The sequence below is a fragment of the Martes martes genome (assembly GCF_963455335.1).
Source record: "Martes martes genome assembly, chromosome: 4".
In the NCBI taxonomy this organism is placed as follows: domain Eukaryota; kingdom Metazoa; phylum Chordata; class Mammalia; order Carnivora; family Mustelidae; genus Martes; species Martes martes.
In genome coordinates, this window is record NC_137891.1 from 86766387 (window position 1) to 86788866 (window position 22480).

Below are 22480 nucleotides of genomic sequence, written 5' to 3' on the forward strand. Positions count from 1 at the left end.
TTTAATGGGGGTGGGGAGCGCAGCTCCTTTTCCTCTCTTCTACGAAGGTTACTTCATTGGATTGACCAGCTGTCAGGTTGACCCAAACCTGCCTCCTTTTGGTGGTGTTTGTCGGATCGCAACACAATAGCCCGAGGAGAGCCTCCCCTTGTAAGCTCCGATTGGCTGGACTCAACCTTGGCGGTTTCTGATTGGTCCAATGAAGAAACACCAAGGTAGGTTGCCTAGGGATCCTGAGGAAGCTGATGTGTTATTTCTTCTCTGCATCGAAGGGTCAGGAAGTTTGTAATCTCTGCGTGGCTGAGAAGTTTTTTTTACCTACTAGGACGTGGGGGAACAGGTGTCCCCCTAAAATAGAGCGCAAGCTGCTGTTTGTGTCCGGCTGTAACCCAGGAGTAACGTCAGGTAAGCAACGAGAATATACATTTACTAATGTACAAATAAAGCCTACAGATTTTTTATTTTACGGGGAGAGGGAGGTTCTTATTCAGGTTTTTTTTGGTCATTTTTTTCCCCCCAAATAGGATTTTTAACTAATAAATGCCCGGGGGGTATTAGTTCCTCAAAGTTCCCCCGCCCCCGCCCTTTTTTTCTCTGAAGACTTAAAGTTTCTTGGATTGGGATAGCAAATAAACCCTGTTCACAGTGCCAGATAGGGTTAATGCCCTTAAGCATTTATATCACAGGGTTTTTTTCCTCCTTCGCCCTTCTTCCCACCTCCCGCCAAGAATTGTATTTGAAATACAGTCTTGTACAAAGAATCATTTGTAAGTCACTTTACTTGTATTTCTATTTAAAAATGTTCACATGCATTTCTGAGTATTCATTTTAATCAGTATATATTTATTGAGCAGTTACAACGTTAAAGACATTGTGCTAGTTGCTATGGAGACTATAAAAACCCAAGAAGACAATATCCCTGCCCTCAAGAAGTTTACAGTTGAGAGACAGCCATACCAAAAGAAAGACTATAATAAATACTTTAAAGGATGTAAGTATAAATAAAGTTCTGTGGAAGTATAGCTGAGAGAGAGACCAATTCTGGCCATGGGACATAAGGGTAATGGAGAAGGATATTCACTTAAGGCTTTACCTGGATCCTCAATAGGCCTTTGAAGAATGGGTAGAATATAAAGAGGAAAGGAAAGGGGAGAGAACACCAGCATGGGCAAAGGAGCAGAAATGGCAGCATGGGACCTGTTTGAGAAGTGGTTGTTAACAATATGTAACTGAGAGTAATGTAATGGGAAATATCGCTAGAACAGGATCCGGTCACAGAGGCTTTTGAATGCATTCTTTTGAACGTGAATAAGATATTCTTTTAAATAATTACTGATTAAAAATATCTGTGTGTCATTTCAAAAACTGACATTTAGATTTATTTTAAAATAAAGTATGCTAACTTTAAACTTTATCATACATAATTTAGTGCCATTTCTTTTGCCTAGATTTTTTTTTTTTACTAGATTTTTTAGAAGCATCTGTAGTACATGGTATAAGAGGGCATGTGCTTTGATTTTTTTTTTGCAATTGAGAAAGAGATCATTAATCTTTTAACATTCTCTTACTGATACTTCTTGTCGGCAGCTATTTGAGTATTTGCAAGATGGCTAGCTAGGGACAGAGATGAAAGTTTTCTGTGTATATGGAATTACTACACATGATGTTCTGAGTGTTATTCTGTAGATGCAGTTTCCAAAGGGAGTGCATGAGATGAGTTATGGGAAGAAAATATGAGAATATATATATTTAGTTTTTCTTATTTTTTTAATTTCTCTGTTTTTTATATTTTATGATGTGCCATTGAATGTTTATAGAAGTTACATGTAGATTATTACATGGATTTTGGGGCCTGGATTCTCACAATTTTTTGCTGTCCCATATTATTTAACTTGGGGAGAATCCATTTTATGAAAGACAAGTTACAAGGATGTGTATATACTCCTGGATTATAGATGATGCACAAAAAATCAGCAGGCTTAAAAGATGATAATTTCTAGAAAGAAAGAAAGAAAAAGAAAGAAAGAGAGAGAAAGAAAGAAAGAAAGAAGCAAAGAAAGATCGATCAATCATTTGTACCGGTCTTTAATATTACTGATTTGATTTTCTGTCAATGCCTTCTGTGCCTTCAAGCTATTGTACTTTGGAAAACATATTGTGTTACCCACCTAATTTTTCTGGTCTTTACTCCTTTCTCTGTTTAAGTTTATATATATTTCTTATTTGTATACATTTGTAGTAGGTCTGTATGAATATCAATACATTCTGTTTACATAAGCTTACTTATAGATATTTTTTCATCACCCTCTCCAGAAACAGGTGAGAATGACCACTTTAACTCACCGGGCCCGTCGCGCTGAAGTAGGCAAGAGCTCTGAAAAGAAGGTGGAAAGTGAGGAAGACACTAATCAAGACAGGAGTCCAGACAATGAAGATTCTGGTGACTCTAAGGATATTCGCCTCACACTTATGGAAGAAGTATTGCTCCTGGGACTAAAAGATAAAGAGGTAACACAGTTGGGTTTACTAGTCTCTCCCAAAGACTCTTGAATATTGGAATGTTTTTAAGAAGTAATATGACAGAATATTTTCATTAATGCTGAGTTGGCCTTAGAATTGTGCTCTAGCCATCAGGTGGGTGGGGGGAATTTGGGAGGGTAGCTGATATTTGGAGGGTAAAATCCAGAAGTATAATTACTTAAAGGGTAATTTAATTACAAAATTCCTCCAAAATTTTAGAAGACAGGAGAGAGTAGAACACATATAAAATTTTTGTACTTGTAGTTTCCCAAATGACATTGATGGTGAAATAGGCTCCTATTAAACTAAGAGGGCCCACACATTAATATTGTCTTGAACTGTGAGGAGGAAAATCTTTTAAATGACAAGACAAGAAACATGTATGATTAGCTGTTTTATAAAAATAAACAGTGAATAGGTTTCAACTTGCAATGCAGTAGAAATAACTTTTTAAAAATTCTATTCTGTGGATCTTTAGAAATTAAATAACAACTGATAAAGAAATATTTTAATTTCAGAAAATGTTTTTAAATTAATTGCAGATTTCTCTTTCTAAGTTTTCCCTTATTAATAGAACACTTTGTAATAGAATTAGTCTTGAGAAAGCAGGTCTTAGAGTATAACCACATATTTGCTGGTTCTTCTACTGTAATACATTATCCTTCATTTGTAATTTAACTTTTTATTATGTTTCACTTTCTTCCCTTATGAAGAGATTATGAAGAAATTTAACTTAATATTTTAAACAACTATTTCTTTTCCAAGAAAGCTTTTAGTAATATAATAATAATGATAATAAAGGCACGTATATGATTGGCCTTCATTTTGAAAACTTAACAAATTAAAATGTTACTTTACATTAAAAAAGACTAAATTTCACTTTGATAACTATCCTTACCTAGTAATGAATTGGCTACAAACATCTAGTACCATCTGTTCTTTCTGCATTGATTCCTCAATTTGGGATTATCCTTGTTTCTTAGACTTTACATTCTCTATACCACGTTTCCCTTCTCTGTTTTTTGTCACATCAAATTACAGACTGAAACAAAATTTACAAGACTTCTTATAGCCTGTGTATTGTTAAAACTAATATTAGAGACATGCACATATGTAATTGGCCAAGACAGATATATCAGAAAATCTTGCCCGCAAGTGTACTTTCCTGTTTGCTGAGAAAGTTGATGAAGCTCTAGTTTTATGAAAATTAAGCAAATGAAAATGCAAAACTGACTCTCCAAGAGAATATCAGAGTAGGTCTGAAGATTAGGTGGCATAAATACTGTTTTGAGATGTTTACACAGTACCTGGGATGCGTTTGCTGACTGTAGAAGAGCATATTAGAACTAAAAAGCTATTTGGTTTGTTTTACTTTTGAATAGGAATAATTAATTTCCTGCTGACCTTAGATACTAGAATTTTTGCTTCAGTTTTGTAGACTAACTTTGGACTTCTCTTCACGTGCTTTTAAATTTATAATAGTTAATATAAATATAAGGGAATAGAACAAGAAATAAAGAAACTCTGGTGAGATACTGTGCAAAGATGAATAGAGAATTAGCCTTTTGAATAATTATCTTTTGAGTTCTAATTTTATTTTTAAAAATAGTTGATAAATTACATTTTTAGCTTTCAGTTGGCTCAGGAAGAACAAGAAATGATAAATTCTTAGGTATAAATAAATAGGAGAGGTCAAACCTTCTGATTTATTAAAACAGTAGTGCTATTCCAAAATGCCGGTTATATAACTCTCTCTAAAAATATTAATCGATGGGGCTCTATTGGGTGGCTCAGTCAGTTAGGCCTCTGCCTTTGGCTCAAGTCATGATCCCAGGTCTTAGGATCACACCTTGTGTTGGGCCCCCTGCTCAGCAGGAAGTCTGCTTCTCCCTCTGCCCCTCCCCCAACTCATTCTCTCTCCTCTCTCTCTTTCTCACTCACTTTCAAATTAAGTAAAATCTTTTTTAAAAACATTAATTGATTTCCAGCACTAATTATTTTCTTCTCACCTCCTAAACTACTCATAGATTTATTTAATCATTATTTAGTGTGATTAGGGGCACCCATGATGTGCTTAGCATTATGCAAATACTAAAGTAAGTATAAAATAGTATAAGATACTATGTATGGCCCCTGCCCTCACGAAACTTGCATTCCAGCTGGGGAGACAAAACATACATACTTTTTAAAAAGTTAAGTAACCCTGGGGCGCCTGGGTGGCTCAGTGGGTTAAGCCTCTGCCTTCGGCTCGGGTCATGATCTCAGGGTCCTGGGATCAAGCCCCGCATCGGACTCTCTGCTCAGCGGGGAGCCTGCTTCCCCCTCTCTCTCTGTCTGCCTCTCTACCTACTTGTAATCTCTGTCAAATAAATAAAATCTTAAAAAAAAAAAAAAAAAAGTTAAGTAACCCAAAGGTCCATCATCTGTGGAATGGATAAAAGTTAGTTGTCCATTTATCTAAATGAGTATAAACATCTTTTCTATACAGAATGAAAATGAACATTGTTATAAAACATGTATGATTCTCATGTAATATTCAGTAACAGAAGCCAGACAGAAAAGACATACTATATGATTCCATGTATATAAAATTCAAGAAAACTAAACTGTAGTGTTTGGGGTTACATATTTAGATGATTGAAACTACAAAGAAAAGCAAGAAAGGGATTACCATAGTTGTTAGCATAGTGGTTACCTTTTTGTAGGGGGTAAGATAGGAGGAGGGTATTAGTGACTAGAAAAGAACATGAAGGGGCTCTCTGGGTACTAACAGTTTTCTGTTTCTGTACTTGGGGAAAGTTTTCATGTTTATTTACCGAGACATAAATCATTGAGCTTTTTTCAGTTTTGTTTCATGCACTCTTCTGTGTATGCATTATATTTCACAGTTCAAAAGATTTCTAAATAGGTCAACAACAGTAAAAATCCAGCAAGTTTTTCCATGTTAGAACAGTAAGAGCCAAGAGAGTTGGAAGGAAGAGAGAACATAATGGGTTGAAATAATCTGGGGAAGAATAGAAGGCAGTAAAACAAGCTAGGCCTTTTTTTTTTTTTTTGGAAGATTCTATTTATTTATTTGATACAGAGAGAGACAGTGAGAGAGGGAATACAAGCAGAGGGGGAGTGGGAGAGGGAGAAGCAGGCTTCCCGCTGAACAGGGAAGTCCGGTGAAGGGGCTCAATCCCAGGACCCTGGCATCATGACTTGAGCTGAAGGCAGATGCTTAACCACTGAGCCACCCAGGCTCCCCCAAGCTGGGCCTTTAAGAACAGGTAAGATTAACATAAATAGAGTAAAGAAAACACATTCTGGATGAGGGAACCTGAAATTATTATGAGCTTGGTGAGTTTGGGAGATAATTAACCACTGTGACTGAAGTAGGTGTTTTCTTGGAGAAAAATGAGAATCAAAATTGGCAAACTAGATTCAGACTAGTGTGTGGCAGATTTTGAGTGTCAGACAGAGACTTTCAGACTCTTTATTTATTTATTTTTATTTTAATTCCAGTGTAGTTAACATACAGTATTATATTAGTTTCAGGTATACAATATAGTGATTGAACAATTCTACACATTACTCAGTGTTCGTGACTATAAGTGTACTTTTAGTCCTTTTGACCTATTTTATCCATCTTCCTACCCACCTCCCTTCATAATGATCAATTTGTTCTCTATAGTTAATAGATTCTTCCTTTAAGTAAAGGGATCAGCCTAATGAAAATAGGAAAGCCCATTTCATTTTTGTCTCTAAAATAAGGACTTAATGATATTTTTGCTCTATGTTCTTTATGAATATATGTTCTTATATGTAATATAATTTCTTGTTTTCACATGGCTTGAGGTTTGTGACATGTCAAAAAAATCCTAAGTATTAAACTTTGCATCCCAAAGTCCCAAAGTTAACTTTTGCTGAAGATTTCCGTAAGATTCTTTGTTTAGAACCCAATACTATAGTTCTTAAAATTATATCTATTTTTGAAAACATGGGGTGGCCTGGGTGGCTCAGTGGGTTAAGCATCTGCCTTCAGGTCATGATCCCAGGGTCCTGGGATTGAGTCCTACATGGGCTTCTTGCTCAGCAGGGAGCCTGCTTCTCCGTCTCCCTCTGCCTGCCGCTCCCCCTGCTTGTTCTCTCTGTGTGTGTGTCTGAAAAACAAATAAAATCTGAAAAAAAAAAAAAAAAAAGATTATTTATTTGAGAGAGCAAGAAAGACAGAGTGTAAGAGCCTGGGGGAGAAGCAGAGGGAGAGGGATTAGCAAACTCTGCACTGAGCCCAGACCCTGAAGCCTGAAGTACGGCTTAATATCACATCCCTGAGATCACAACTGGAGCCAAAATCAAGAGTTAGACACTTACCCCACTATACCACCCAGGTGCCCCAAGGGTCAACTGTATTTTAAAACCATCCTGTGGCAGGGGTGCCTGGGTGGCTCAGTTAAGTCTGACTCTTGGTTTTGGCTCCGGTTGTGATCTCAGGGCTATGATCTTAGGGTCATGAGATCAAGCCCTGCCTGGGGTGCCAGGCTCAGCAAAGGGTCTGCTTAAGGCTCTCTTCCTCTGCCCCTCCCCACCATGTGCTCCACACTCTCTCTCTCTCTCAAATAAATAAATCTTAAAAAAAAATACAGTTGACCCTTAAAAACATGAGGGGTAAGGGTGGCTAATACCCATACAGATGAAAATCCATGTATAACGTTTTGCTCTCCCAAAACTTAGCTACAATTAGCTTACAGTTGTTTAAGGGTCAACTGTGTTAAGCTTCACTGTCTTGTGAAAATAATCAAGAAATCTAAGTATATGTTGAAGAGTCTAACCTTTTGAGTACATTTTAAAATTAGATGTTATCAAGGGCCTCTTTGGCTCATTTGGTACAGCATGAGACTCTTGATCTCAAGGTTGTGAGTTCAAGCCCCACATTGTGCATGGAGTGTACTTAATAAAATAAAATAAAAGTAAAAAAAAAAAAATCTCAGTTCAGTAACACTGCCCTCAACTGAGGAAATTAAACTTGAGCACCAACCTGACCAAAATAATACTGATTTATTTTCTGTTGAAATCAAGATCCCATTTATTTGGCATTATTGCATTTGGTAGGAGTTTTAATATAGATATTATTGACTCACGGACAATTAATACTTTAATTAAATTGCTAAGATATTTAAAACTTCTCCCTTATGAAATCTTTATTATTAAATTAAGTTACTTGTAAGAGGAATGAGCCTATTAATGCTTTTGACTTTTGGCAGTAATCTTTTTAGTTTGTGGATAGTGTTTTAACCCTCTTCCCTTCCAAGCTTTCTCCTAGTAATCCCATTTATTGACTACTTATGTGCTGTGACATAAAAGGTTTTAATCAGGGGTGCCTGGACAGCTCAGTCATTAAGCGTCTGCCTTCAGCTCGGGTCATGATCCCGGGGTCCTGGGATCGAGCCCCACATCGGGCTCCCTGCTCGGTGGGAAGCCTGCTTCTCCCTCTCCCACTACCCCAGCTTGTGTTCCCTCTCTTGCTGTCCCTCTCTCTGTCAAACAAATAAGTCTTTAAAAAAAAAAAAAAAGGGTTTTAATCATATTTCTCATGTCACTCAAGTCAAAATTGGCAAGAAGTATTGCTCATTGGAATTTTGGAAATATATTTTCATTAATTTGTTTGGTCACCAAAAAGTTACTGAATGTCTCATATGTATAAAGTGATAGATACTGAAAGAGAACAAAGACAATTGTCCCTGCTTTTGAGATAATTTATAGTCTAGTGGGATGAGAGTGGCTGGAGAGATTGGAAAGGACTTCTGGAATGTTAGCAGACCACTGTAGTACATGTGATGTGTGTGTGACTGTTCTGGCTACTGAGGGAACAAAGAGGAAAGATACCTAACCCAGATCAGTGGTGGAAAGTGCTAGTGGGACAGGGGAGGAAAGAGATACTGGGAAGTGATAACTCTTAAGCTGAATTCTGAATATGAGCAAAAGTTAGTGAAAAGAAACACAGTTTAGGGGAAAAAAAATCAGCTGAATGTTTATGATAATTTCAATGATTTGCACCTGGAATAACCACAGATATTTGAAAACATCTCATCTTCTTTAAATTAACTCAGATGTTTTGAAACTCAACTACCAAAACTTAGCTGGACATTCAGTATTCAGTCATGTATTTTATTAACTTTTCAAAAATTGTGAAATATAGCATATATAGAAAAATTTATAAAACACATATGTACAATTTAACAAGTAATTTTTTTTTTAAGATTTTGTTTATTTATTTGACAGACAGAGATCACAAGCAGGCAGAGAGGCAGGCAGAGAGAGAGGAGGAAGCAGGCTCTCCACTGAGCAGAGAGCCCGATGCGGGGCTCGATCCCAGGACCCTGAGATCATGACCTGAGGCGAAGGCAGAGGCTTTAACCCACTAAGCCACCCAGGCGCCCCTAACAAGTAATTTTGTTTTTTTAATTTATTTATTTGTTAGAGAGGGAGAGCGAGCGAGCACAGGCAGACAGAGTGGTAGGCAGAGGCAGAGGGAGAAGCAGGCTCCCCGCCGAGCAAGGAGCCGGATGTGGGACTCGATCCCAGGATGCTGGGATCATGACCTGAGCCAAAGGCAGCCACTTAACCAACTGAGCCACCCAGGCGTCCCCTAACAAGTAATTTTAAAGCAAACATGTAACCACCACCAAAAGAACATTACCAACATTGTGGGGTCATCCTCTTGTGCCCTTCCCTAACCACACCTTGCCTCGCCTCCCAGTACTTCTAACATGTGTGTATATTCCTAAACAATATATTTAGTTTTGCCTTTTTTTAAACTGTATGTTATTGGGTTGATACTGTTATGTATTTTTTGGTTCAATATGTTTGAGATTCATCTATGTTGCTGCATATAATTTAAAAATTATATTTTAAAATATAATTCTATATTATGAATATAAATTTCAGTTATATCACTATTCCACTATTCATTCAATCTGCTAGTTAACAGACATTTAGGAGTCCATTATAAATGGTGCTGCTAAGACTATTCTTGTTCTTTCAAACAATGCCACTGTTTATACATACCGAAGAATGATATGGGGCACCTGGGTAGCTCAGTCAGTTAAGTGTTTGCCTTCTGCTCAGGTCATGATCCTGGGGTCCTGGGATTGAGCCCCTTGTCAGGCTCCTAGCTCAGTGGGGAGTCTGCTTCTCCCTCTCCCTCTGCCTGCTGCTCCATCTACTTGTGCTCGCTCTCTGTCAAATAAATAAAATCTTAAAAAAAAAAAAAAGAAATATGATAAATCAGACTAGATAAAACTTACACATTATAAATATAATATATGTTAATACTCAGCTTTTTCAAGCTACTAATGATCATCCATCAGTTTTAATTCACTCATAATTTATTAGCAATGGGAGATTAGAAGGACAAGCTTTTTTAAAGCTGGTAAAATTCTGGTGAACTAATCAATAAACTTAAAAAAAAATACAAGAAGTCAGTATACAACTTGTCAATGACTGGCTATCAATGGAGAGAACTACTCCTCTTAAAAAGCTGCTCAGTCCTAAACCATTTTATTAAAATCAAAAGATTAAAAGTCTCATTTAGGTCACTGCCTGGTCTTTTAGTTTCCTGATTGCACAAAATGAACAATAAATCCCTTGTCAGTGGTTATTGCCATAGTGAATAGGGCAAGTGTATCAGAAGGACTTGTTTGTCAGGTTTTCTGGTTTTTATTAACATAGGCTGTTAAAAAAAAAAAAAAAGAACTTCTGTTTTATTATATCCATTCATATAACCCCCAAATTTACTGTGGGTACAAAAGGAAATAAACTGGGAGACCAAAGTCCTATTTTAACAGTAGGAAATAATAGTTTAAGCTATTTCATTGAGAGATTGCCTCTCCCTTCCCCCAACCCCTAGTTGCACACTGTTCTCTTCCAAAATTCCTGGCATAGATATTAAAATAAAAACCACTTATATTTGGACCTTTGGCCGTAGCCATTGAACCTATAAATTTGATGCAAGCCATTCCATGTCTTTCATCTCCTTCTTCGTTTTTTGTGTTTGTGTAACTTAGAGTTTTCAAAACATCCTGTGCTTTTTTACTTTCTCTTGCTTGATTCTGCAAGGCAAATATCATCTTCTCTTTATGAAAGCAAAGTTAGATGGTTAATTGGTCAATAAGTGGTGGGATTTATGTTCAAACTGACTCGGACAGTTTTTAAAAGGACATGCTTCCAAAGCATGTATGACATATTTTTTTTTTAATTTCTTGCTGAACAAAGAGAATTAATTGTTCAGGGTTGCTATTGCTTGGTGGAAACCCAAGAATTTCATCTCCTAGGATAGCTTCATATAGATCTTAATTTATATCTCCTAGTAAGATAAAAGATTATTATATTCTGCAGTAATATTTGGCACAGTTATTTTTATAAGTCTTATCCACAACTTTCTTATTTCAATGTTTAATACTCCAGCAAAGCTTACTCTGTTTTGTGTTTTTTTTGTTTGTTTTGTTTCGTTAGCAAAGCTCACTCTTAAAGATTTTGGGATCCCATAAAAAATATTAAGTTGACATCAATAATGGCAAAATAAGGGAAAGTACTCTTAGCAAGTCTGAATGATATGGTTTTGCTTTATATTTCATCCCATCACAATTTAAGGAGGAAATATGAAAGTCTTCCAGACTTTTTTCTCTTTTCTTTCTTCCATCGAACAAGATATTCTGGTCATAAGGAACAATAAGTGAAGGAGGAAATTTAGAGAACCCAATTTGCAAAATGAAAAATGTTAAAAGAAGCAGTAAATATGGGACACCTGGATGGCCAGTTAAGCGTCTGCCTTTGACTTAGGTCATGATCCCAGGGTCCTGGGATCGAGATCGGCATCGGGCTCTTTGCTCAGCAGGGAGTCTGCTTTTCTGTCTGCCTCCTGCTCTCTCTCTCTGACAAATAAATTAAAAAAAAATTTTTTTAAGTAGTAAATAATATTTTATTTGATTTATTATAACCATATCTTCAGAAAGTTTAATGTATAATTAAAAAGGCATTTTATATTTTTCTCCTCAGTTCACAGTGCCAGCCATAGATTACACCCCATGTCATATATCTTCATTACAGAAGGAGGAGACTGTTATAATAAAAAGATATAAATGAGTAGGTAGTATACTTTTTTCTTTAATTTTAAAACTTAAAACAAATTTCTTCTCGGTTTTTCAGCAGGAGTATTATGTTGTGTTAAGTTTGCTAGGGCTGCTGTAACAAAATACCACAGACTGAGTGGCTGAAACAACAGAACTTTTTTACCCCCACAGTTCTGGGTGCTTGAAGTCCAAGATTCAGTTTCTCCTAAGGCCTTTCTACTTATCTTCTCACTGTGTCCCTATGTGATTTTTCTTCTGTGCATGTATCACATATAGACACTAGTGTCTTTGTGTCTGTATTTCCTCCTCCTATAAGGACACCAGTCGGATTGGTTTATGGCCTACTTTAACAGTGTTATTTGACTTAATCACCTGTTTCAAGGCATTATCTCCAAATACAGTCACATTGTGAGATACTAGGGGTTAGGGTTTCAACATATGGAGTCTGGGAAGACACAGTTCACCCCATAACAATGATTTAGAAAGGTTTTAGAGGAAATAGAAAGATTTTGGAGATAATTTTGTCATTATTTACTTATATGCACCTGGAGTGCAGTTCACCCTCAGGAAGTGTCATTAAACTAAATAAAGATGTGATTTTTCCTTCAGTTCAAGTCAGCCAACATTTATTGAGCACCTGCTCTGTCCAAGACACTGAATAAAATAAGGAAAAAGAGAAGTAATTAAGATGATATGTTTTTATTTCCTCAAGAAGCATTTGAATCTGATATGGGAGAAGAGATATGTATATAATAACGATAGTACTAGATATCTAAGTGCTATAAGAAAGGTACAAAAAGTACTATAAGAACATGGAAGAGAAAAAAAAAAAGAGGGAAAAAAAAACATGGAAGAGGAAATTCCTTGGAGGTTACTCTTTACTTTCTATGTTTGTCCTCACCTATTCGCAGTTGTCCAGAAGGTTTAAAGTGGGAATGGCCAAAAGAAAAAAGAAAAAAAAGAAAACCTGAATCAATGGTTTTCAGGCTTCCATGTGTTCATTGGTAGATTGTGCTCACCTTTTGTTGCTATTATTGACTTCTTAAAAAATATATATATCTAAGATTTTTTTTAAAAGCTTTATTTTTATGATTTTAAAAGCAAAATAGGGCTGCCTGGGTGACTCAGTTTGTTAAGTATCTGCGTTTGACTTGGGTCACGATCTCAGGGTCCTGGGATCAAGTACTGCATTGGCCTCCCTGCTCAGCAGAGAGTCTGCTCCCTTTGCCCATTCCCCTTCCCCCACTCTCTCTCCCTCAAATAAAAAATTAAAAATCTCAAAACTATTTTTAGGGGCACCTGAGGGGCTCAGGTCGTGATCCCAGGGTCCTAGGATCGAGCCCCGCATCGGGCTCCCTACTCAAGAGGAGGCCTGCTTCTTCCTCTCCCACTCCCCCTGCTTGTGTTCCCTCACTCCCCCAGCTTGTGTTCCCTCTCTCACTGTCAAATAAATCTTTTTTTTTAATCATTTTTTTTAAAGATGCTATTTATTCTTTTAACAGAGATGACAAGTAGGCAGAGAGGCAGGCAGAGAGAGAGCGGGGGAAGCAGGCTCCCTGCTGAGCAGAGAGCCCGATGCGGGGCTCGATCCCAGGACCTTGGGATCATGACCTGAGCTGAAGGCAGAGGCTTTAACCCACTGAGCCACCTAGGCGCCCACTGTCAAATAAATCTTAAAAATATTTTTTTTTAGAAACAAAATAAAAAAGCAAAATATGTTTATACTAAGAAATTCAGAAGTATACATGAGAGAACTTAGTGATGGGGAATGAGATATGTGGCTATATGCATTTGTCAAAACAAACTGAACTTAACATCTGTACATTTCACTCTATATAAATTATACCTCAATTTTTAATTTTATTTTATTTTTTAAGATTTTATTTATTTATTTGACAGAGAAAGAGAGAGGAGAGCACAAGCAGGGAGAGTGGCAGGCAGAGGGAAAAGCAGACTCCCAGGTGCCACCCAGGCACCCTATACCTCAAGTTTTTATTAAATGTTTAAAGAAAATAAAAATCACTCATAGTGTTACTACTGAAAGATAACTGCTACTGAAGTCTTTTAATATATGCTTATAGACTGCTTTCTATGTATATATATACACACAGAGATGCATAATTACAACATGAGACAAAGATTTCTTTCTGCTCTGTCATCTTCCCAGAATCCCCACATTTGTCTTTTGTTACTGTCCCTATAGTTTGTTTTAACTTAAATTCTGCATTTCCTCGGGCTCCTGGGTGGCCCAGTTGGTTAAGCATCTGACTTTTGATTTTGGCTCAGGTCTTGGGTCTTGGGATCCAGCCCCACGCTCAGCAGGGAGTCTGCTTGAGATTCTTCTTCTCCCTCTGTCCCTTTCCCCACTCACACTCTCTCCATCTCTCTCTCTCAAATAAATAAATCTTGGGGTGCTCATTTGGGGAAGGCTCATCACTGCCTTCATCTTGGGGCATGATCCTTGGGTCCTGGGATAGAGCCCCACGTTGGGCTCCCTGCTCAGTGGGGAGCCTGCTTCTCCCTCTCCTGCCTGGTTGTGCTCTCTCTTGCTGTCTCTGTCTGTCTCTCTCTCAAATAAATAAAATATTTTTAAATATTTAAATATTTAAAATAAATCTTAAATAAATTCGGCATTTCCTTTTAAAATCCATCACAAATCCAGTGATAAAAAGAAACATCACAAAACAATGACCTTCCCATTCTTTAAGTTCCCTTGCATTTATCTCCCAATATGCTTAGTTACTGTATTTTCTAATTTTCTGATTGGCATTGTTTAAAAAGACAGGACTTAGAATCAGATATATCTACATTCAGATTCAAAGTCTACCACTTAGGGGCACCTTGGTGACTCATTCAGTTAAGTGTCTGCCTTCAGCTCAGGTCATGATCCCAGGGACCTGGGATAGAGCCCTACATCGGGCTTCCTGCTCACCAGAGAGCCTGCCTCTCCCTCTCTCTGCTGCTCCTCCTGCTTGCGCTTTCTCTTTCTCCTTCTCAAATAAATAAAATCTTTTTTAAAAAATTACTATTATCTCTATAAAATATTATCTCTGTAAAATAAGGGTAAAGCAGGGCACCTGGATAGCTCAGTCAGCGAACATCCAACTCTTAATTTTGGCTCAGGTCATAATCTCAGAGTTGTGAGATCAAGCCCCAAGTTGTGCTCCACGCTGGGCATGGAGTCTGCTTAAGATTCTCTCATTCCCTCTGCCCTTCCCCACCCTCTTAAAAAAGATATACGTATATGTATGTGTGTATATATGTAAATATGTATTTATATGTATGTACATATATACAGGCACAGTTAGGTCGCTAACCCTTGGTTCTGGCTCAGGTCATAATCTCAGAGTTGTGAGATCCAGCCCTGCTTCGGGTTCCGTGCTCAGTGCAGAGCCTGCTTGAGTTTCTCTCTCCCTCCCCCTTTGTCCCCCCCAGAGGATGCAATCTATCTCTCTCAAAAAAAAAAAAATATATATATATATATATACACACACACACAAAACAAATGGTAGAATTTGAAGGCTTATTGAATATTTGATAAAATTAAGGAGTTCTTGTTAATTTTTAAAAATTCTTATTCATTTTTAGGTGTGATATTAGTATTACAGTTTTTTTTTTTAATCTTCCTGCCTTGGGGAGAGTATGATAATATTTTATGGATGATATGTTAAAATAACTTGGATTTGTACTGAAATAATCTGGTGAGCAGAGAGAGTTATAAAAGAGAGATGATTGTATTGGTAGCTGTTAAAGCTAGATGATGGATCTATAGAGGTTCATAATCTCTCTACTTTGTGTGTGTTGGGAACCTTAAGCCAAAAATGTTAAAAAGAAAAAATGACGTTTTCTTAACCATGTGATTCCATTTTACACAATATCTTATTGATTCCCTGTTATGAAACATGATGAAATCACCACTCTCAGTTTGTTCTACTTCTATTCCCCAGTGTTTTATGAAAACTTGTAATGTATACATTGTGTCATTTCATAACTCACACAATGCTGTTTTCTTTCTTTTTTTTTTTTTAATTTAAAGATTTTTATTTATTTATTTATTTGACAGAGAGAGAGAGATCACAAACAGGCAGAGAGGCAGGCAGAGGGCTAGGGGGAAGCAGGCCCCCCGCCAAGCAGAGAGCCCGATGCGGGGCTTGATCCCAGGACCCTGAGATCATGACCTGAGCCGAAGGCAGAGGCTTTAACCCAATGAGCCACCCAGGCGCCCCAGCAATGCTGTTTTCTGAAGGAAAGCCCCAAAATTGAAGTTGGAGAAGAAGCATATGGGAAAATTTAGTGGTTAGGAGAGAAGAAATGTGTATTGTATGTATAAAGAAAAGTTCTGGTTTTACATATACCCAAAAGATAATAGGATGATGAAATTTGTGAGTCATTTTAATTTTTTATTATTTTTTCTTTCCAAATTTTCTAAAATACATCTATACTACTTTTTAATCAGGGAGAAAAAGCTGTTTGAAAACAAGGTGAGTCTGCGTTTACTTAAGTTTTGCTCTTCTGAGGTTTGAGGCCATAATTACCTTAAAGTGTTTCTGAATCTATTTAAAGTTATTTGAGAGTTGTGGGGAAATAGATTTAGAGCTACATACGTGTTTTCAGATTTTTACTTCCTTTTCTCAAGTATTTTCTCTTTGGATAATATGTAGCACTATCCTTTTTCCCGTAAGTAGCAAACTGTGGGGAAAGAAAGACATGTAAGTTACTGGTTTTAATGCTATAATCACTTTTAAATTTCTTAAAGTAAAAAACTAAGCATATTTTTGTTGCCAAGAATGAGACTTAAAGCTAATGTAGGAATATCCAAAGATTACCAGTTGCTTTGCTTTATTTTGAATTTCTTTTTCACTGATAAGGCATTATCATGTTTTTTTTTCCCCCTGAAGTTTTGATAATGGTTTTATTTTAAGAAAAAACTCAACTGGAGTTGAGAAAATTAATAAACTGATCATTATGACTAGCTTTGTATATTTCATCCAACCTCCTGAATAAGCCTGAAAGGATATAACCTTCATGAAGTTGATTGAGAAATTCTGTTCATTTGTTTAGGTTAATAGTCCATCCTTAATCATGCCGAAATCATGCGTTAAACCGGAATAACATCCAGGTCACAGTTCCTCATTACCCGTTATGATCAAGCAGAGTGACTTTTTAATGCTTAATCTCTTTTATGAAATGTCTCTATTGGTTGTGTGGACATAGAAATATTAATTGGAGTTAGAATGAATCACATTAATTTGTAAAAGAGGAATTTAATTCAAATCTTGGAAGCTAATATTTCAGTAGAGCACTTCAAAGAAAAACAGTACATTATTTTTAAAGATTTTATTTATTTATTTATTTGACAGAGATCACAAGTAGGCAGAGAGGCAGGCAGAGAGTGGGGCGGGAAGCAGGCTCCCCGCTGAGCGGAGAGCCCGATGCAGGGCTCGATCCCAGGACTCTGGGATCATGACCTGAGCCGAAGGCAGAGGCTTTAACCCACTGAGCCACCCAGGCGCCCCTACATTATTTAAAAAAAATTTTTTTTTTAATTTATTTATTTGTTAGAGAGAGCGAGTGAGCAAGCACAGGTAGACAGAGTGGTAGGCAGAGGCAGAGGGAGAAGCAGGCTCCCCGCCGAGCAAGGAGCCCAATGTGGGACTCGATCCCAGGACGCTGGGATCATGACCTGAGCCGAAGGCAGCCGCTTAACCAACTGAGCCACCCAGGCGTCCCCTTACATTATTTTTAAAGTAATTTTTTAAATTACTTGAAAGGAAAAAGATTAGGTTTGCTTGTATAAATTTTCTGATAATTCATTTTTTCCCCTTTTTTTTTGGTAGTTCTTCACATCCCCTAGAGATCATTATATAGACATTGGGCATATAGAAAAGACCTTAAGAAGACACAGTAAGGGGATGCCTGGGTAGTTCAGTTGCTTAAGCATCTTTCTGCATTTGGATCAGGTCATGATCCCAGGGTACTGGGATTGAGGATACCAGGCTCCTTGTCCAGTGGGGAGCCTGCTTCTCCCCCTGTCTGCTGGCTCCCCCTGCTTGTGCACTTGGTCTCTCTCTCTGTGACAAATAAGTAAAGTCTTTAAAAAAAAAAAAAAAAAAAAGACACAGTAAGATTCCTTCTCTCATGGAAGATGAAGCAGTTTTAATGTTGACACTTCAGATTTGGAGAGAGGGAAAGATTTTTTCTGAGATTTTTCCTAATAAAATGATATTTTCTCAGTGTATATGACTTGGAAAAAGTAGAAAACCATTTTTTTTAAAGAATTTATTTATTTATTTGACAGAGAGAGATCTCCAGTAGGCAGAGAGGCAGGCAGAGAGAGAGAGAGAGGAGGAAGCAGGCTCCCTGCCAAGCAGAGAGCCCGACAAGGGACTCAATCCCAGGACCCTGAGATCATGACCTGAGCTGAAGGCAGAGGCTTAACCCACTGAGCCACATAGGCACCCAAAAAACCATTTTTTAAAGCAGCCTCATTTTTTAAAGGTATTTTACATAATTGTGATAATCTTAAATATACAATTACGTATTTGGCTGCTTTCATTAAACTTTATCATAAGAATTTTCCTTTTTTGTTTTCTCTCTCTTTATTTAGATTTTATTTTTAAATAATCTCTGCACCCAACATTGGGCTCAGATTTACAGCCCCAAGATCAAGAGTTGCATGTTCCACCAACTGAGCCAGCCAGGTGCCCCATCATAAGAATTTTCTAACATTATTTTTTAAAACTCCTTGTAAGCGGGCACCTGGGTGGCTCAGTGGGTTAAAGCCTCTGCCTTCGGCTCAGGTCATGATCTCAGGGTCCTGGGATTGAGTCCCGCATCGGGCTCTCTGCTTGGCAGGGAGCCTGCTTCCTCCTCTCTCTCTGCCTACTTGTGATCTTTCTCTGTCAAATAAATAAATAAAATCTTAAAGAAACAAAAAAACAAAACAAAACAAAAACTCCTTGTAAGCATTGTTTTTAATAAGTTTATTTGTTTTCTGTTCTTTTTACCCCAAGCAGGCAACTTTAAAATCTTTAACTTTCTGAGTTGTTTTAAGGTGTGTCTTTAAGGAAGTTTGAATAAAGAATACTTAGCTAGATGGAAATTCAGCAAAAAATGTTGACTGAATTTATTGAAGTCTCATTGCCTGAGTGCCTGGATGGCTCTTCCTGTTAAGCATCTGTCTTCAGCTCAGATCATCATCCTGGGGTCCTGGGATTGTGTCCCATGTTGGGTTCCCACTTAGTGAGGAATCTGCTTCTCCCTCTGCCCCTCCCTCTGCTCATGCTTTCTCTCTCTCCCTCTCTCTCTCAAATAAAATCTTAAAAAAAAAAAGAAAGAAAGAAATCTCATTGCCCTCCCTTTTACAAGAACAAAATGACATTATCAAAGTGTAAATATATGGGGCACCTGGATGGTACAGTAGATTAAGCATCTGATTCTTGGTTTCAGCTCAGGTTGTGATCTCAGAATCCTGTGATGGAGTCCCAAGTCAGGCTCCTGGCTCAACAGAGAGTCTGCTTAGGACTTTCTGTCCCTCTCCTTCTGTCTCTTCCTCCAACCCCCACCATGCCCATGCGTGCTCTCTCCCTGTCTCTCAAATAAATAACTCTTCTTTAAAAAATGTAAATATGTATAATCTTTGACCTCAAAATTTCTTTTAGGAATTTATTCAACAGAAACACATACAATGAATATTTCTTCATAGCATTTTTTTTGTAATGACAAAAAATTTTAAGCCAATGTACACTGAATGAATAAATTATAGTATATCTAAAGTGCAATATTATTTTTTTTAAAGATTTTATTTATTTCACAGACAGAGATCACAAGTAGGCAGAAAGGCAGGCAGAGAGAGAGGAGGAAGCAGGCTTCCTGCTGAGCAGAGAGCCCGATGCGGCACTCGATCCCAGGACCCTGAGATCATGACCTGAGCCGGAGGCAGAGGCTTTAACCCGCTGAGCCACCCAGGCGCCCCCTAAAGTGCAATATTATGAAGCCATTAACGATGAATGAGGTAGACCTGTATTTACTCATGTGGGAAAATAGCCGAAATAATGGTTAAGTGAAAAAGTTGCCACTCAGTATGATCTTATTTAATATAATAATAATAATAAGAAGAAGAAGAAGAAGAAAATAAATAAATAAATAAATTTAATAATAATAATACATAATAATAGTAATAAAGATAGAATATGTATATAAAATTTAGAAAATACACACTAGACTGTTATCCCCTCCAGATAAACTTTCACTTTGTAATTTTATACTTTTTTTTTAAAGATTTTATTTATTTGACAGAGAGAGAGGCCACAAGTAGGCAGAGAAGTAGGCAGAGAGAGAGGAGGAAGCAGGCTCCCTGCTGAGCAGAGAGCGATGCAGGCCTCAATCCCAGGACCCTGGGATCGTGATCTGAGCTAAAGGCAGAGGCTTTAACCCACTGAGCCACCAGGCGACCCTGTAATTTTATACATTTCTATAATGTGATTTTTTTCCTTTTACAGTCATTTATTACACTTCTAATTAAGACAAAACAAGGTCCGCTATGCAAAGATCTCATTCTGCAAGCCTTCAGGATTCTCTGTTGGTCATGAAGCAATGTGCAATTCCATTTGTTTTAGTAAATCCTAAAATTTTTCTCTTTCTCTTTTCCCTAATGTGTATAGCCTTTGATAACTAAATTTAATGACTGAATGGTGAACTTTAATATTCATGTGTTAGATCATCCTGCATAGTGAACCATTGGCCCTTTAACACAGAATCTTTATTATAGATGATTGGAGAATTCACCAGTATAGCTGGATATATTTATTTAGAGGAATATGGACCTTAGAATTATAATTATTTTTTAAAACTCCACATGTATATTTTCAAGCTTTTTTCTATTACGATGCATGACTCAATAAAAAGAAAGTTTAAAAAAAACGCCTGGGGAGTTTTACATAAGATGCTATGATGGGAATGATATTAAAAAACATAGTTTCTACATCCTGCTACCCATTGTTTCTTTATTTACAGTGCTTCTCATTTACAGTTCTGTTGACAGTCTGACATCACTGTTACTGTAACAGAAGTTACATGGTCAGGAAGAAATGAAAAAACAAACAAATTAGTTTCCTCTATTTGCTTTAATACTGGCTGATGGGTGTTTGCACACCTGTTGAGATTTATAAAATTACCCCAAGATTACATAAAAGTTATGCCTAAATAAATTACATGTCCTGAAAAATGTTATAGTTTAACCTTAATTAGGCAGCTGAGTTGCATAAAACCAAGGATTAATCTTTAAAAAAGCCTACTCCCTCCTTGGGGCGCCTGGGTGGCTCAGTGGTTTAAAGCCTCTGCCTTCGGCTCAGGTCATGATCTCAGGGTCCTGGGATCGAGCCCCGCATCGGGCTCCCTGCTTGGTGGGGAGCCTGCTTCCTCCTCTCTCCCTCTCTGCCTGCCTCTCTGCCTACTTGTGATCTCTGTCAAATAAATAAATAAAATCTTTAAAAAAGCCTACTCCCTCCTTAAAGAGGGGTTATAAATATGACTCTTCCAAAGTAGCCATGAGGCAGATAGTAGATGGAACTAATCCCAGCTTTGTATCTAAAATCAGGCCCACAGGAAATGTGGATAGGTTTAGGAATGTTTATGGTTTAAACTGAGCTTTTGCCAGGTTTGCATATTTCTTTTTTTATTTTATTTTATTTTATTTTATTTTATTTTATTTATTTGACAGAAAGAGACACGGCGAGAGAGGGAACACAAGCAGAGGGAGTGGAAGAGGGATAAGCAGGCTTCCCACTGAGCAGGGAGCCCGATGCAAGGGTTGATTCCAGGACCCTGGGATCTTGACCTGAGCTGAAGGCAGATGCTTAACAACTGAGCCACCCACAGGCACCCCAACATGTTTATTTCCAATCATAAATTTATGTTGTCAAGAAACATTGAGAGGGTGCCTGGGTGGCTCAGTTGGTCAGGCGACTGCCTTAGGCTCAGGTCGTGATCCTGGAGTCCTGCGATCGAGTCCCACATCGGGCTCCCTGCTCGGCGGGGAGTCTCCTTCTCCCTCTGACCTCTCCCCTCTCATGCTCTCTCTCTCTCTGTCAAATAAATAAAATAAAATCTTTCTTAAAAAAAAAAAGAAACATTGAGAAATACTAGGTATTAGTCAGATACTCTTTCCTTAAGAAATTTATAGTCTACTGAGGACAGTTGATTACAGTGTGATAAAAGAAATAAGGGAGAAGTATATATAGGCACACCCAGGTGAGGAACCTAACCTGGAGGGTGGAGTAGAAGGAAAGGTGTTGTTAGAGAAGGTCACATAGAAGATATGATCCCTGCACACAATCCTTAAGAACAGGGAAGAATTGGGGAAATGAGGGTACTGGTTCTTCTGGACAGAGAGAATAATGTGGACAAAGGCCAGTAGGCAAAAATGATACATTAAGAGTACGATAGTTCTGGGGGTCCCTGGCTGTTTCAGTCTGAGAGCATGCAGCTCTTGATCTCAGGGTCTTGAGTCTGAGCCTCACATTGGGTTTAGAGATTACTAATAAAATAAACTTAAAAATAGTTCTGGAAAGCTGAGCATAGTGTTCTAGGGGAAAGAGGCCAGGGAGAGACCAGTGAGTAGCCTCTTGGCTTGAGCATTATACTAAGGAATTTGGACTTGACTGAGAGGAGTATTTGAAAGATTTTTAAGTAGAGTGGAAGAGAGTTATATCATTAGATTTGAGCATAAAGATCATCCTGGTTATAATGGGAAAACTGGAATTAGAAGACCACTATCTCTGGCAGTATAGTGGTCAGATATTGAGTCTTGAATAAAATATAATTTCTAAGTAGTTGGGCTTTTGGAA

At 37.6% G+C, this 22480-nt stretch overlaps 1 protein-coding gene across 2 annotated transcripts in view; it reads left to right on the top strand.

The window, feature by feature from the left end:
* Positions 1-217: 217 nt before the first annotated feature.
* Positions 218-22480, top strand: part of GOLPH3L (golgi phosphoprotein 3 like) — a 39809-nt gene continuing 17546 nt past the window's right edge. The window contains exons 1-2 of one of the 2 annotated variants that reach the window (XM_080800701.1): positions 218-405; positions 2314-2508. In XM_080800701.1, coding sequence (XP_080656827.1) covers positions 2326-2508 — 183 coding nt within the window. In that variant the 5' untranslated portion in view covers positions 218-405; positions 2314-2325. The remainder of the gene's footprint in view (positions 406-2313; positions 2509-22480) is intronic. The other variant, XM_080800702.1, reaches the window with a different exon arrangement.